The following is an 18,082-nucleotide window of genomic DNA, read 5'->3' as shown; positions in this document are numbered from 1 at the left end:
ACACAGGAAACTGTTGAATCCAGCAGCACTGCAGTTCTTGACACACTCAAACCTGTGCGCCTGGCACCTACTACCATATCCCGTTCAAAGGCACTTAAATATTTTTGTCTTGCCCATTTACCCTCTGAATGACACACATACACAATCCATGTCTCAATTGTCTCAAGGCTTAAAAATCCTTCTTTAACCTGTCTTCTCCTCCTCTTCATCTACACTGATTGGATTTAACAAGTGACATCAATAAGGGATCATAGTTTCACCTGGATTCACCTGGTCAGTCTATGTGATGCAAAGAGCAGGTGTTCTTAATGTTTTGTACACTCAGTGTAAATATCATTAATTGAAAAGCCCATAAGTGGATGTAATAATCGCAGATTGACCCTTTGAGAAGAGAACTAGCATTACAAATAACAGACTGCAGATATTTCATAAAGTATTACATATGTAACCATTATAACCATTATGACCATTATAACCATTATGACCATTATAACCATTATAACCATTATAACCCTCATAACCATTATGACCATTATAAGCATTATAACCATCATGACCATCATAACCATTATGACCATTCTAACCATTATGACCATCCTTATAACCCTTATGACCATTATAACCATTATAACCATTATAACCATTATAACCATTATCTAACCGTAACTGTAACCAGACTGTAGTTGATAGTTTGTTGATATGCTGTCAGCATCTGTACCTTCTAGATCATCCAAAGAACCTTCCAAAACTATTTCTCATGTAATTGTAAAGATTCCTCGGTATGAACAAAATTATTTCAAGATAATTCTTCCAGGAGTTAGGGGTAGTGGTAGGGTTAGGGGTAGTGGTCGGGTTAGTAGTAGTCGTAGTGGTAGGGTTAGTAGTAGGGTTAGTAGTAGTAGTAGGGGTAGTAGCAGTGGTAGGGTTAGTAGTAGTAGTAGGGTTAGTAGTAGGGTTAGTAGTAGTAGTAGGGGTAGTAGCAGTGGTAGGGTTAGTAGTAGTAGTAGGGTTAGTAGTAGTAGTAGTGGTAGGGTAAAGACTGATTGGATACTGCTCTGGGAACACCTGGACACCACCACCTGGGTAGTTCGGGTTCAATATGTCATACAGATCTGCCAAGGTATTTGAGGGCAATGTTTTATTGTCCTCCTTTTGGTTCTCCCCCCAGTGTGCTTGGGCCACCCACTGTTTCAGGTTGTTGTTGTAACAGCAGTAGGCTGTCCACATGAGATCTGGGATGTTCACTCTGTTGTTCAGTGCGTTCTTCAGTGTGTTGTTCTTACTGGGAACTGCTCCAGTCACCACATAGGCTTCTGTATTTCCGTTGTTATTAATACAGTCCGTCATCAGCTTTATACTGACATTTTCCTCCATTTCTCTCCAGCTGCCCCCGTTGAAGGACACCACCTGGGGAACGATGTTGGTCAGGGTAAAGGTGGACTTCTGAGTATCAAGGTCATGAGCATGTGAACATGGGAAGAGGTGACCTCTGTTCACCCCTTTAATTGGTATTGAGTTGTTATAGTCGTTGTCCCCAGCCTGCTTTTGATATTCAATCTCTTTACTATCCTTCTGCATTTCAGGGCTGTTGGTTTCCCCATTGAGCTGCAGGAAACAACAGTCATACATTCATTCACATGTTTTCTGTACAATAAACCCTCCTTTCTGTACAATAAACCCTCCTTTCTGTACAATAAACCCTCCTTTCTGTACAATAAACCCTCCTTTCTGTACAATAAACCCTCCTTTCAGTACAATAAACCCTCTTTTCTGGGGGGGGGGGGTTCACAATCAAGATAAATCAAGTCTCTAGACCCTCTATAGTAGTAGTTCTATATTCTGTAACATAACTGTCTGTGGTATATAGCAGTAAACAAATACAAATGTTATGTTATATGACAAAACATTAGTCCTACCTGGGGCTCAATCATCCAGGGTTGATGTTTTGGTCTGCAGTCTGTAGGAGGACCAGTGAAGGTGTAGGCTGAGAACACAGGGATCCTCTTGGTCGTGTCGTAGAGAGTTGCAAACCTGTAGATGTTCTTGTGCTTCTGGCAAATCAGCTTGTAGCGGTTCTGGTTCTGTACTGTCCCATCAACCAAAATACCTGGGAGATTTGGAGTTGTCCCCTTCATGAAGAAATTCTTGCACTGCGGAACATCACTGAACTTCTCCACTACATGAGAGAGAGCAGGAGGAAGGAGAGAGAGAAGGAGGAGAGTAGAGAGATGATTCAATACCCCCATCATCACCTGAAGACTGAACACCACAGAGACAAAGATGAAGTTACAGAGACCAGTTGGTAGACTGGAGACAGTTGAGCTGAGTCAGGACAGACTGCTTTAAATAGTTATTACAGAGACCAGTTGGTAGACTGGAGACTGCTGAGCTGAGTCAGGACAGACTGCTTTAAATAGTTATTACAGAGACCAGTTGGTAGACTGGAGACTGCTGAGCTGAGTCAGGACAGACTGCTTTAAATAGTTATTACAGAGACCAGTTGGTAGACTGCAGACTGCTGAGCTGAGTCAGGACAGACTGCTTTAAATAGTTATTACAGAGACTCCTCCTTCAGATGTCAAGACTGAAAGGGTTGATTTACATAAACCCCTCTGTATGTTTCCATGGAAACTGCTGTAACAAATAACATGTGACTCACCTCCTATAGTTTCTAACACGTATGGACCCAGAACTGAATCACACAATATTATAGTTCTGGGTTAACAAGATTAGACTGCTCTAAATAGTGACTGCATCCACACTTTGGTTCTGGTAAAAAAACATTTTAGGATAAAACATGACTTTACTCAGCATAGAGTCTGTCAGAAGATACACATCAGACTATTACAACAGAGGGACTGTTCTGGAATTACGGTTGCTGAGTTCATATTCATTAATATCCCACAATGCTTAGCGACTCTGAGTAACACTTGCATTTCCCTTGACCAGCAAGTCACCATATTTAGTATGAGGTCTCAAAGGCCTCACATACATTACAGATATGTTTACAACTGAATAAAATGGAGGAAGCTATCAAATGTCAATAAACTTTTATTGGCCTCTCACACACTTACTGGAAACATGAAAATAGCATATAATGGGTTTCATTTATTGGTGTTTATGTTTGTGTATTCTGTGGTCTGACCACTGCTGAGTTTATTTCCAGAAACTGAAGTAGTTCACAGTAAGAGTTGACACAAGGCTGTGTATGTAGCATTAGAAAATGTGGTTCCTAACAACACTACACACAAATGTGGTCAGAGCAGCACTGGACTGATTAACACCTCAGACTCAGCAGCTGTAGATTCTTCGGTTGAGGAGGCTTTTTCTCAGTCGAGGAGACTGGGGAACAAACTAACACTTTTAGACTTTAGATTATTATGAAAATATTATTTAAGTTAGATTCATCATATTTTTATACAAACAACATATCTCAGCTACCATAACACACTAAGTATGTTCCCAGGACCTACCAGTCATTTACAATTCAAACAAGTGGAGGATATTAAATGTTATAATTGACCCAGTAGGTGAATGTTCCACAGGTCAATAATTTAACAAAAAGACAGGAGGATAGAATATTTACTTTAGGGCCTCAAAACCCTTTTTCTTATTCAATAAAACTAAAAGTCATCAATAGACTTAAACAAAACCTCTTAGCAGTGTTGCTACTGAATGTTGGCTTGTATGATATACTATGAATACATTTCTTATTTCATGAAACTACAGGAATCCTTTGTTTCAGGGAAACATTATATTTGTTCAACATGCGTGAGGGGAGGAGTTCCCCTTTCTGTCCAATGAAGTCATTTCTGGACAATATTTCAGCAAGTAAAATGATGGTTCTACTTTAGAATGTGGAACACAGCCAATAGGGAGGTTTGATTGTTACACATTCTAAATAGTTCCACCTGTTCCACATACAGAGGAGTTTATCCAACCCTCCTTGTCCAGTCTGACCACTAATTATACCAGACAGGACTCATCTTCATACAGAGGAGTTTATCCAACCCTCCTTGTCCAGTCTGACCACTAATTATACCAGACAGGACTCATCTTCTCCCAGATATCATCACAGAATATATAATAATTTAGTTAGAAAGGAGGCCACTGGGTGAACATTGAGGCATTGATAGATCATGAGAGAAGAAATTATTAAATTACCATTTCTAAGCTGCTCATTTATTATATAAAAACTCACCCCAGCACTTTCTGAGGCAGGCTTTGGAGACAGGAAGGACATCACCCTCTTCTGGTCTTCACCCCACCAGGGAAAGGACAGTGATGAACTGTGAGCTCCGTAGGCAGCTCCTGGTTGGGTACTGTGGTAGTATAAATACACATATCAGAGGGTACTGTGGTAGTATAAATACACATATCAGAGGGTACTGTGGTAGTATAAATACACATATCAGAGGGTACTGTGGTAGTATGAATACACACAGAGGGTTGGGTGCTGTGGTAGTATAAATACACATATCCGAGGGTACTGTGGTAGTATAAATACACATAGAGGGTTGGGTACTGTGGTAGTATAAATACACATATCAGAGGGTTGGGTACTGTGGTAGTATAAATACACATATCAGAGTGTACTGTGGTTGTATAAATACACATATCAGAGGGTACTGTGGTAGTATAAATACACATATTCGAGAGTTGGGTACTGTGGTAGTATAAATACTCATATCAGAGGGTTGGGTACTGTGGTAGTATAAATACACATATCAGAGGGTACTGTGGTAGTATAAATACACATGTCAGAGGGTACTGTGGTAGTATAAATACACATGTCAGAGGGTACTGTGGTAGTATAAATACACATAGAGGGTACTGTGGTAGTATAAATACACATATAAGAGGGTACTGTGGTAGTATAAATACACATATCAGAGGGTACTATGGTAGTATAAATACACACAGAGGGTTGGGTGCTGTGGTAGTATAAATACACATTCCGAGTGTACTGTGGTAGTATAAATACACATCAGAGGGTTGGGTACTGTGGTAGTATAAATACACATATCAGAGGGTACTGTGGTAATATAAATACACATATCAGAGGGTTGGGTACTGTGGTAGTATAAATACACCTATCAGAGGGTACTGTGGTAGTATAAATACACATAGAGGGTACTGTGGTAGTATAAATACACATATCAGAGGGTACTGTGGTAGTATAAATACACAGAGGGTACTGTGGTAGTATAAATACACCTATCAGAGGGTACTGAGGTAGTATAAATACACCTATCAGAGGGTACTGAGGTAGGATAAATACACATATCAGAGGGTTGGGTACTGTGGTAGTATAAATACACATAGAGGTTACTGTGGTAGCATAAATACACATATCAGAGGGTACTGTGGTAGTGTAAATACACATATCCGAGGGTTGGGTACTGTGGTAGTATAAATACACATATCCGAGGGTTGGGTACTGTGGTAGTATAAATACACATATCCGAGGGTTGGGTACTGTGGTAGTATAAATACACATATCAGAGGGTACTGTGGTAGTATAAATACACATATCAGAGCTTACTGTGGTAGTATAAATACACATATCAAAGGTTACTGTGGTAGTATAAATACACATAGAGGGTACTGTGGTAGCATAAATACACAGAGGGTACTGTGGTAGTATAAATACACATTTCTGTTGTATAATAATGAATATCAGTAAACATTCTAACCAACAGGTAAAGGTTACGAATCCCTTTTGGCCCTGCAGTCTAGGGGGGGATGGATACGAGACCCATAACATAAATCAGCCTTGCAGTCTAGGGGGGGATGGATACGAGACCCATAACATAAATCAGGCAAATTATAATCGTGACAAGTAACAGTGAGAACAAAAACCACAGACAACTGAAATCTACCGTCAAACACTCAGGGTTTATTTATAAACACACAGTAAAGGGGTGTGGGAAAAGGGGCTGAGCTGGACCCAAGGAAAGAAACAATAATCCAAAACACCCCTAAACTAGACTACCTCAATAACAGCTAGCTAACTAACCAAAAATAAAAATACAGTGGGTGGTCCACCCAGTTCTAACTAGGGTACTTTCGCAAAGTATTCCTACGGGTAATGTATGCCCATGGGCGACTTGTCTGGTTACCCCCTTTTCCCACCAAACAAACAAGTCAAACAACAAACCAATTCTCACAGGATTACCGGACATACGTGACATGTAGTTGCAAAAGAGATCAATACAGAGAGATAGAGCTGGGGACACAGAGCGAGAGCGATTGAGAGAATGAACACAAAGATTGATCTGGAGAGAAAACAACTGACTGGGTTTTTAAACCAAGGGAAAGGGGATGTGATTGGTTGAGGGAAAAGGAACAGGTGTCTTCTGATTGGTGACTGATTGGTGAGTGATGATTGTCACCTGTGAGGAGGAGAAGGAGAGAAAAGAAATACACATTCAGGATACACACTCAGGATACCTGTATCCGTAACAGTTAATCTGGAGAATGTGGCTATTGGCTGAGCAGGCAACTGTCGGTAGAAGGAAGGGCAGGTGGAATGTTTTTGAACCAAAATACCTTATAAATGTTTTGTTTGTGATATTGAAATTCTAACACTGATGTTATAAACATTTATTTAGGAAAAGTCAAGGAGGGGGTCAGGGGGTCGGGGAAATTACTTCCATAATGACAGAGTTAGGGTCGATTTTAAATTCCTCAAACACGTCTGTGATCGTTGAAGAATACAGCTGTCTCATAACCATGTCTCCCCCCCTCACTCCCCCCCCCCCCTCACTCTCCCCCATTCTTCCCCCCCCCCCCCCCCCCCCTATCCTCTGTTCACTTGTAACTTTTGCGAGGGTGGAGACTTCACTAACAGGAAATCGCAGTTTTCATTATTGGAAACCAGAAGATAGCAATAATGGATGTTTCATTTATTGGTGTTGTTTATGTTGATGTATTGTGGTCTGACCACTGCTGAGTTCATTTCCAGTAACTGAAGTAGTTCACAGTAAGAGTTGACACAAGGCTGTGTATGTAGCATTAGAAAATGTGGTTCCTAACAACACTGTGGTCAGAGCAGCACTGGACTGATTAACACCTCAGACTCAGCAGCTGTAGATTCTTCAGTTGAGGAGGCCTTTTCTCAGTCAGAGTAGAGGAGACTGGGGAACAAACTAACACTTTTAGACTTTAGTTAATTATGAAAATATTATTTAAGTTAGATTAATCATATTTTTATACAAACAACATATCTCAGCTACCATTACACACTAAGTATGTTCCCAGGACCTACCAGTCATTTACAATTCAACCAAGTGGAGGATATTAAATGTTATAATTGACCCAGTAGGTGAATGTTCCACAGGTCAATAATTTAACAAAAAGACAGGAGGCAAGAATATTTACTTTAGGGCCTCAAAACCCTTTTTCTTCTTCAATAAAACTAAAAGTCATCAATGGATTTAAACAAAACCTCTTAGCAGTGTTGCTACTGAATGTTGGCTTGTATGATATACTATGAATACATTTCTTATTTCATGAAACTACAGGAATCCTTTGTTTCAGTGAAACATTATATTTGTTCAACATGCGTGAGGGGAGGAGTTCCCCTTTCTGTCCAATGAGGTCATTTCTGGACAATATTTCAGCAAGTAAAATGATGGTTCTACTTTAGAATGTGGAACACAGCCAATAGGGAGGTTTGATTGTTACACATTCTAAATAGTTCCACCTGTTCCACATACAGAGGAGTTTATCCAACCCTCCTTGTCCAGTCTGACCACTAATTATACCAGACAGGACTCATCTTCATACAGAGGAGTTTATCCAACCCTCCTTGTCCAGTCTGACCACTAATTATACCAGACAGGACTCATCTTCATACAGAGGAGTTTATCCAACCCTCCTTGTCCAGTCTGACCACTAATTATACCAGACAGGACTCATCTTCATACAGAGGAGTTTATCCAACCCTCCTTGTCCAGTCTGACCACTAATTATACCAGACAGGACTCATCTTCATACAGAGGAGTTTATCCAACCCTCCTTGTCCAGTCTGACCACTAATTATACCAGACAGGACTCATCTTCATACAGAGGAGTTTATCCAACCCTCCTTGTCCAGTCTGACCACTAATTATACCAGACAGGACTCATCTTCATACAGGAGTTTATCCAACCCTCCTTGTCCAGTCTGACCACTAATTATACCAGACAGGACTCATCTTCATACAGAGGAGTTTATCCAACCCTCCTTGTCCAGTCTGACCACTAATTATACCAGACAGGACTCATCTTCATACAGAGGAGTTTATCCAACCCTCCTTGTCCAGTCTGACCACTAATTATACCAGACAGGACTCATCTTCATACAGGAGTTTATCCAACCCTCCTTGTCCAGTCTGACCACTAATTATACCAGACAGGACTCATCTTCATACAGAGGAGTTTATCCAACCCTCCTTGTCCAGTCTGACCACTAATTATACCAGACAGGACTCATCTTCATACAGAGGAGTTTATCCAACCCTCCTTGTCCAGTCTGACCACTAATTATACCAGACAGGACTCATCTTCATACAGGAGTTTATCCAACCCTCCTTGTCCAGTCTGACCACTAATTATACCAGACAGGACTCATCTTCATACAGGAGTTTATCCAACCCTCCTTGTCCAGTCTGACCACTAATTATACCAGACAGGACTCATCTTCATACAGAGGAGTTTATCCAACCCTCCTTGTCCAGTCTGACCACTAATTATACCAGACAGGACTCATCTTCATACAGAGGAGTTTATCCAACCCTCCTTGTCCAGTCTGACCACTAATTATACCAGACAGGACTCATCTTCATACAGGAGTTTATCCAACCCTCCTTGTCCAGTCTGACCACTAATTATACCAGACAGGACTCATCTTCATACAGAGGAGTTTATCCAACCCTCCTTGTCCAGTCTGACCACTAATTATACCAGACAGGACTCATCTTCATACAGAGGAGTTTATCCAACCCTCCTTGTCCAGTCTGACCACTAATTATACCAGACAGGACTCATCTTCATACAGAGGAGTTTATCCAACCCTCCTTGTCCAGTCTGACCACTAATTATACCAGACAGGACTCATCTTCATACAGAGGAGTTTATCCAACCCTCCTTGTCCAATCTGACCACTAATTATACCAGACAGGACTCATCTTCATACAGAGGAGTTTATCCAACCCTCCTTGTCCAGTCTGACCACTAATTATACCAGACAGGACTCATCTTCATACAGAGGAGTTTATCCAACCCTCCTTGTCCAGTCTGACCACTAATTATACCAGACAGGACTCATCTTCATACAGAGGAGTTTATCCAACCCTCCTTGTCCTGTCTTGACCACTAATTATACCAGACAGGACTCATCTTCATACAGAGGAGTTTATCCAACCCTCCTTGTCCAGTCTGACCACTAATTATACCAGACAGGACTCATCTTCTCCCAGATATCATCACAGAATATATAATAATTTAGTTAGAAAGGAGGCCACTGGGTGAACATTGAGACATTGATAGATCATGAGAGAAGAAATTATTAAATTACCATTTCTAAGCTGCTCATTTATTATATAAAAACTCACCCCAGCACATTCTGAGGCAGGCCTTGGAGACAGGAAGGACATCACCCTCTTCTGGTCTTCACCCCACCAGGGAAAGGACAGTGATGAACTGTGAGCTCTGTAGGAAGCTCCTGGTTGGGTACTGTGGTAGTATAAATACACATATCAGAGGGTACTGTGGTAGTATAAATACACATAGAGGGTACTGTGGTAGTATAAAAACACATATCTGAGGGTACTGTGGTAGTATAAATACACATATCAGAGGGTACTGTGGTAGTATAAATACACATAGAGGGTACTGTGGTAGTATAAAAACACATATCAGAGGGTACTGTGGTAGTATAAATACACATATCAGAGGGTACTGTGGTAGTATAAATACACATAGAGGGTACTGTGGTAGTATAAATACACATATCAGAGGGTACTGTGGTAGTGAAAATACACATATCAGAGGGTTGGGTACTGTGGTAGTATAAATACACATATCAGAGGGTTGGGTACTGTGGTAGTATGAATACACACAGAGGGTTGGGTGCTGTGGTAGTATAAATACACATATCAGAGGGTACTGTGGTAATATAAATACACATATCAGAGGGTTGGGTACTGTGGTAGTATAAATACACATATCCGAGGGTACTGTGGTAGTATAAATACACATATCAGAGGGTTGGGTACTGTGGTAGTATAAATACACATAGGGTACTGTGGTAGTATAAATACACATATCAGAGGGTTGGGTACTGTGGTAGTATAAATACACATATCAGAGGGTACTGTGGTAGTATAAATACACATATCAGAGTGTACTGTGGTAGTATAAATACACATATCAGAGTGTACTGTGGTTGTATAAATACACAGAGGGTACTGTGGTAGTATAAATACACATATCAGAGGGTACTGTGGTAGTATAAATACACATATCAGAGGGTACTGTGGTAGTATAAATACACATAGAGGGTACTGTGGTAGTATAAATACACATATCAGAGGGTACTGTGGTAGTGAAAATACACATATCAGAGGGTACTGTGGTAGTATAAATACACATATTCGAGAGTTGGGTACTGTGGTAGTATAAACACACATATCAAATGGTACTGTGGTAGTATAAATACACATATCCGAGGGTACTGTGGTAGCATACATACACATAGAGGGTACTGTGGTAGTATAAATACACATATCAGAGGGTACTGTGGTAGTATAAATACACATAGAGGGTACTGTGGTAGTATAAATACACATATCAGAGGGTACTGTGGTAGTATAAATACACATATCAGAGGGTACTGTGGTAGTATAAATACACATATCAGAGGGTTGGGTACTGTGGTAGTATAAATACACATATCAGAGGGTTGGGTACTGTGGTAGTATGAATACACACAGAGGGTTGGGTGCTGTGGTAGTATAAATACACATATCAGAGGGTACTGTGGTAATATAAATACACATATCAGAAGGTTGGGTACTGTGGTAGTATAAATACACATATCCGAGGGTACTGTGGTAGTATAAATACACATATCAGAGGGTTGGGTACTGTGGTAGTATAAATACACAGAGGGTACTGTGGTAGTATAAATACACATATCAGAGGGTTGGGTACTGTGGTAGTATAAACACACATATCAAATGGTACTGTGGTAGTATAAATACACATATCAGAGGGTACTGTGGTAGTATAAATACACATATCAGAGGGTACTGTGGTAGTATAAATACACATATCAGAGGGTACTGTGGTAGTATAAATACACATGTCAGAGGGTACTGTGGTAGTATAAATACACATAGAGGGTACTGTGGTAGTATAAATACACATATCAGAGGGTACTGTGGTAGTATAAATACACATATCAGAGGGTTGGGTACTGTGGTAGTATAAATACACATATAAGAGGGTTGGGTACTGTGGTAGTATAAATACACACAGAGGGTTGGGTGCTGTGGTAGTATAAATACACATTCCGAGGGTACTGTGGTAGTATAAATACACATCAGAGGGCTGGGTACTGTGGTAGTATAAATACACATATCAGAGGGTACTGTGGTAATATAAATACACATATCAGAGGGTTGGGTACTGTGGTAGTATAAATACACATATCAGATGGTACTGTGGTAGTATAAATACACATATCAGAGGGTACTGTGGTAGTATAAATACACATATCAGAGGGTACTGTGGTAATATAAATACACATATCAGAGGGTTGGGTACTGTGGTAGTATAAATACACATAGAGGGTACTGTGGTTGTAAAAATACACATATTAGAGAGTACTGTGCTAGTATAAATACACATATCAGAGTGTACTATGGTAGTATAAATACACAGAGGGTACTGTGGTAGTATAAATACACATATCAGAGGGTACTGTGGTAGTATAATTACACATATCAGAGGGTTGGGTACTGTGGTAGTATAAATACACATATCAGAGGGTTGGGTACTGTGGTAGTATAAATACACATATCAGAGGGTTGGGTACTGTGGTAGTATAAATACACATATCAGAGGGTTGGGTACTGTGGTAGTATAAATACACATATCAGAGTGTACTGTGGTAGTATAAATACACATTTCTGTTGTATAATAATGAATATCAGTAAACATTGTAACCAACAGGTAAAGGTTAATCTGGAGAATGTGGCTATTGGCTGAGCAGGCAACTGGCGGGAGAAGGAAAGGCAGGTGGAATGTTTTTTAACCAAAATACCTTATAAATGTTTTGTTTGTGATATTGAAATTCTAACACTGATGTTATAAACATTTATTTAGGAAAAGTCAAAGAGGGGTCAGGTGGTCGGGGAAATGACTTCCATAATGACAGAGTTAGGGTCGATTTTAAATTCCTCAAACACGTCTGTGATCGTTGAAGAATACAGCTGTCTCATAACCATGTCTCCAACTCCCCCCTCTCACTCTCCCCCCCCCCCCCCCTAACTATCCTCTGTTAAATTGTAACTTTGTGAGGCTGGAAACTTCACTAACAGGAAATCGCAGTTTTCATTATTGGAAACCAGAAGATAGCAATAATGGATGTTTCATTTATTGGTGTTGTTTATGTTGATGTATTGTGGTCTGACCACTGCTGAGTTTATTTCCAGTAACTGAAGTAGTTCACAGTAAGAGTTGACACAAGGCTGTGTATGTAGCATTAGAAAATGTGGTTCCTAACAACACTGTGGTCAGAGCAGCACTGGACTGATTAACACCTCAGACTCAGCAGCTGTAGATTCTTCAGTTGAGGAGGCCTTTTCTCAGTCAGAGTAGAGGAGACTGGGGAACAAACTAACACTTTTAGGCTTTAGTTTATTATGAAAATATTATTTAAGTTAGATTAATCATATTTTTATACAAATAACATATCTCAGCTACCATTACACACTAAGTATGTTCCCAGGACCTACCAGTCATTTACAATTCAACCAAGTGAAGGATATTAAATGTTATAATTGACCCAGTAGGTGAATGTTCCACAGGTCAATAATTTAACAAAAAGACAGGAGGCAAGAATATTTACTTTAGGGCCTCAAAACCCTTTTTCTTCTTCAATAAAACTAAAAGTCATCAATGGATTTAAACAAAACCTCTTAGCAGTGTTGCTACTGAATGTTGGCTTGTATGATATACTATGAATACATTTCTTATTTCATGAAACTACAGGAATCCTTTGTTTCAGAGAAACATTATATTTGTTCAACATGCGTGTGGGGAGGAGTTGCCCTTTCTGTCCAATGAGGTCATTTCTAGACAATATTTCAGCAAGTAAAATGATGGTTCTACTTTAGAATGTGGAACACAGCCAATAGGGAGGTTTGATTGTTACACATTCTAAATAGTTCCACCTGTTCCACATACAGAGGAGTTTATCCAACCCTCCTTGTCCAGTCTGACCACTAATTATACCAGACAGGACTCACCTTCATACAGAGGAGTTTATCCAACCCTCCTTGTCCAGTCTGACCACTAATTATACCAGACAGGACTCACCTTCATACAGAGGAGTTTATCCAACCCTCCTTGTCCAGTCTGACCACTAATTATACCAGACAGGACTCATCTTCATACAGAGGAGTTTATCCCCCTTGGGCTGTGCTGTGGCGGAGATCTTTGTGGGCTATACTCGGCCTTGTCCCGGGATGGTATGTTGGTGGTTGGAGATATCCCTCCAGTGGTGTGGAGGCTGTGCTTTGGCAAAGTGGGTGGGGTTATATCCTACCTGTTTGGCCCTGTCCGGGGGTTTCATCGGATGGGGCCACAGTGTCTCCTGACCCCTCCTGTCTCAGTCTCCAGTATTTATGCTGCAGTAGTTTATGTGTCGGGGGGCTAGGGTCAGTCTGTCACATCTGGAGTATTTCTCTTGTCTTTTCCGGTGTCCTGTGTGAATTTAAATATGCTCTCTCTAATTCTCTCTTTCTCTTTCTTTCTTTCTTTCTTTCTCTCGGAGGACCTGAGCCCTAGGACCATGCCTCAGGACTACCTGGCTTGATGACTCCTTGCTGTCCCCAGTTCACCTGGTCGTGCTGCTGCTCCAGTTCCAACTGTTCTGCCTGCAGCTATGGAACCCTGACCTGTTCACCGGACGTGCTACCTGTCCCAGACCTGCTGTTTTCAACTCTCTAGAGACAGCAGGAGTGGTAGAGATACTCTCAAAGATCGGCTATGAAAAAGCCAACTGACACTTACTCTTGTGTTACTGACTTGTTGCACCCTCGACAACTACTATGATTATTATTATTTGACCATGCTGGTCATTTATGAACATTTGAACATCTAGGCCATGTGCTGTTATAATCTCCACCCGGCACAGCCAGAAGAGGACTGGCCACCCCTCATAGCCTGGTTCCTCTCTAGGTTTCTTCCTAGGTTTTGGCCTTTCTAGGGAGTTTTTCCTAGCCACCGTGCTTCTACACCTGCATTGCTTGCTGTTTGGGGTTTTAGGCTGGGTTTCTGTACAGCACTTTGAGATATCAGCTGATGTAAAAAGGGCTATATAAATACATTTCATTTGATTTAGATGGTATAGCGTACAGTATATACATATGAGATGAGTAATGTAGGGTATGTAAACATTATATAAAGTGACATTGTTTAAGTGTTTAAGTTACATCCAATTATTAATTACCCAGTGGCATCCTGAGGCATTGATAGATCATGAGAGAAGAATATATTAAATTACCATTTCTAAGCTTCTCATTTATTATGGAAAAACTCACCCCAGCACATTCTGAGGCAGGCCTTGGAGACAGGAAGGACATCACCCTCTTCTGGTCTTCACCCCACCAGGGAAAGGACAGTGATGAACTGTGAGCTCTGTAGGCAGCTCCTGGTAAACAGCGTCTGGTCAATCCACTGCTGCTGCTTCTTGTTGAGAGTTGCCCACCAGATCTCTGGAATCACCAGTTGCATTTTAAGGGAGAGAGAGAGGCAGGAAGGACATCACCCTATTCTGGCCTTCACCCCACTGGGGCAAGTTCAGAAGCCTGGGGTGGATACAAGAGGGCCTGGGATAGATCACCAGGGACAGGGGCCGAACGTGAGGCAGGAGGGAGCGCTGCAGGTACCTGCATGTCCAAGGGGTCCTACCTAATACATACAGAGAATACATAAGAGACAGATACAGTACTAAGCATTCTCAGCACCATGACAGTAAATCTACAGCATGAAAGGTAAGAGACAGATACAGTACTAAGCATTCTCAGCACCATGACAGTAAATCTACAGCATGAAAGGTAAGAGACAGATACAGTACTAAGCATTCTCAGCACCATGACAGTAAATCTACACCATGAAAGGTAAGAGACAGATACTAGATTTAGTTGTGTAACTAAAGGACAAAGAATGCATAGGCCTTCATGACAGATACAGGAAGGGAGTGTCATGATGCTGAGGAGTGTCACATTCAATACATGGACAAATAGTAAGATTAACACAATGCATATCTTCCATTATTGTAAAGTATTCATGCTTGCAGAATGTCAAGGGAACAGAATATCCTACCTAACATTGCAGAACCATATTCATGTGTAGATTGAAATGCAAGGCAAATATGATGATTATGACACCATGAAACTAGACAACATAATACATGTATTATCTAATCCATGACTGATACATGTTGAATAAAACTGTTTTACACTGGAACATAAAATAAACTACTGTACAGTAGCATGTTAAAGTTACTGAACTGTAGCCTGCATCACGTTCACACGATTTCACAACTTCACAGACGTCTTACACCACACAACAAAGCACCAATTTAAGCGATAGTATGAATTAAAATATCTCCGATTGTAAAAATAGTATTGAAAATGCAGACAAGTGGTGTCTGATTGTACAGGTAGTTACCGATACCAAACCAATGCTACGGGTATCATAGGTAGATGACTGCTGAGATATAACTGTATGTTTTACATTCACTTTTCCATTCTTCTAACAACTTCACAGATGTAGCAATAACATTTACAACTGATTTCATCCAACCTGGTAAAATATATTTACTCTGTAACTCTCCGTTTGATGTAAACAAAGATCCGATGAGGGGAAAGTGTCATGGCGCCGTTTGGTTTTTCAAACTTCCGCTTAGGGCGGAGCTAAGGTCAAAGGGCGAATCTGATTGGACCACACGTGGTTGGAGACGGTTCTTTGAGACTGTCTCGCATTCCCATTGGAGGATTTACGCTAGTTGAGACTGGATAGACATCCGGTTGGTCTGCACAGGAAAATAATGCGCAACAGATTATACACATATTCGTGAAGCGGCCTTATTTTGTCCCTCCGCTGGGGATAGACATGTTCCTGAGCGAACATAGCGAATAACTTTGAAATGTACTTTTATTTAACTATTTAATTAATTTACCAAATTGTTTAAATGCTCAACAAATTACTTTAATATGAATTTTTAATTCAAATGTTGAGTCAGTGCTTTTTATCAGCCCGCTAGCCAAGCTAAGTTGGGATCGGATCCAAAAACTAGCTAGAAGACGATCTCTTCCTGCATATCAGCTGTTAAGAGATGGAACAACTAAACTAACTAATTGTAAACTCAGCAATGTGTCAATTGTGAAGACCCAGACAGTTTTTTTAACCCTGAATTGAGGAACTTGTTAGTCAGCTAATGACAAATGTAGCAAATCTATGAAAATATTCAGATGTGTGGATAACTACAAATACCTAGGTGTCTAGTTAGACTGTAAACTCTCCTTCCAGACTCACATTAAACATCTCCAATCCAAAATTAAATCTAGAATTGGCTTCCTATTTCGCAACAAAGCATCCTTCACTCATGCTGCCAAACATACCCTAATAAAACTGACCATCCTACCATCCTCGACTTCTGCAATGTCATCTATAAAATAGCCTCCAACACTCTACTCAGCAAATTGGATGCAGTCTATCACAGTGCCATCCGCTTTATCACAAAAGCCCCATATACTACCCACCACTGTGACCTGTATACTCTCGTTGGCTGGCCCTCGCTTCATACTCGTCGCCAAACCCACTGGCTACAGGTCATCTACAAGTCTCTGCTAGGTAAAGCCCCGCCTTATCTCAGCTCACTGGTCACCATAGCGGCACCCACTCGTAGCACGGACTCCAGCAGGTATATCTCACCAGTCACCCTCAAAGCCAATTCCTCCTTTGGTCGCCTTTCCTTCCAGTTCTCTGCTGCCAAAGACTGGAACGAACTGCAAAAATCACTGAAGCTGGAGACTCATATCTCCCTCACTAGCTTTAAGCACCAGCTGTCAGAGCAGCTCACAGATCACTGCACCTGTTCATAGCCCATCTGTAAACAGCCCATCTATCTACCTCATCCCCATACTGTATTTATTTATCTTGTTCCTTTTCACCCCAGTATCTCTACTTGCACATTCATATTTTGCACATCTCCTATTCCAGTATTTAATTGCTATGTTGTAATTACTTCACCACTATGGTCTATTTATTGCCTTACCTCCCTTATCTTACCGCATTTGCACACACTGTATATAGACTCTTCTACTGTATTATTGACTATATGTTTTGTTTATTCCATGTGTAACTGTAACTGTTGTATGTGTCGAACTGCTATGCTTTATCTTGGCCAGGTCGCAGTTGCAAATGAGAAGCCTACCTGGTTAAATAAAGGTGAAAAAAATAAATAAAAAAAGACTATCGATGGCAACTGATGCGTTCATTTCACACCTCGCCATCTGACATGTGATTTAAAAACGTTGGAAATGCAGCTAACCAGCTGTGTTCTGTTCAATCTAGGCCAGCCAATTTATTTGTACATTCTTACATGATCAGTCAATACAGATGGCGATGTAGTTGTTTCATCTTACCGCCCAAAGGCATTGTATGCAGACGGCTATACATTTGTATTCCCCGTGTGTAAAAACATTCTGCTGCAAGGCGTCGTTTTTCTCCAGAACTCGATTTAATGTCAAAGGTGGAAAAAGACGGAAAGATATGCGTACTTTATGAAACACCGTTTTCC

At 40.7% G+C, this 18,082-nt stretch overlaps 1 protein-coding gene and 1 long non-coding RNA gene across 5 annotated transcripts; both read right to left on the bottom strand.

The window, feature by feature from the left end:
• Nucleotides 1-972: 972 nt before the first annotated feature.
• Nucleotides 973-2,338, bottom strand: LOC115194908 (endonuclease domain-containing 1 protein-like; the record flags this gene model as incomplete). Its single annotated transcript, XM_029754828.1, has 2 exons — nt 1,917-2,338; nt 973-1,605 (listed from the first exon to the last, which is right to left on the bottom strand). Coding segments are annotated over exons 1-2 (966 nt in total), but the record flags the coding sequence as incomplete, so codon positions are not given.
• A 1,457-nt stretch (nt 2,339-3,795) lies between these two features.
• Nucleotides 3,796-16,162, bottom strand: LOC115194919 (uncharacterized). Of its 4 annotated transcripts, none has more exons than XR_003878557.1 (4): nt 16,084-16,161; nt 14,817-15,186; nt 9,600-9,720; nt 3,796-4,322 (listed from the first exon to the last, which is right to left on the bottom strand). It is a non-coding gene; the product is annotated as an uncharacterized LOC115194919 (long non-coding RNA). The 4 variants fall into 4 exon arrangements; XR_003878558.1 differs by having other exon boundaries at nt 16,102-16,161; XR_003878559.1 differs by lacking the exon at nt 3,796-4,322 and adding an exon at nt 6,352-6,395 and having other exon boundaries at nt 16,084-16,162.
• Between the last annotated feature and the right edge of the window lie 1,920 nt (nt 16,163-18,082).

The sequence above is a fragment of the Salmo trutta genome, chromosome 5, assembly GCF_901001165.1.
Source record: "Salmo trutta chromosome 5, fSalTru1.1, whole genome shotgun sequence".
NCBI lineage: Eukaryota > Metazoa > Chordata > Actinopteri > Salmoniformes > Salmonidae > Salmo > Salmo trutta.
The sequence above is the reverse complement of the archived record's forward strand: the minus strand, read 5'-3'. Positions and strand labels throughout refer to the sequence as shown.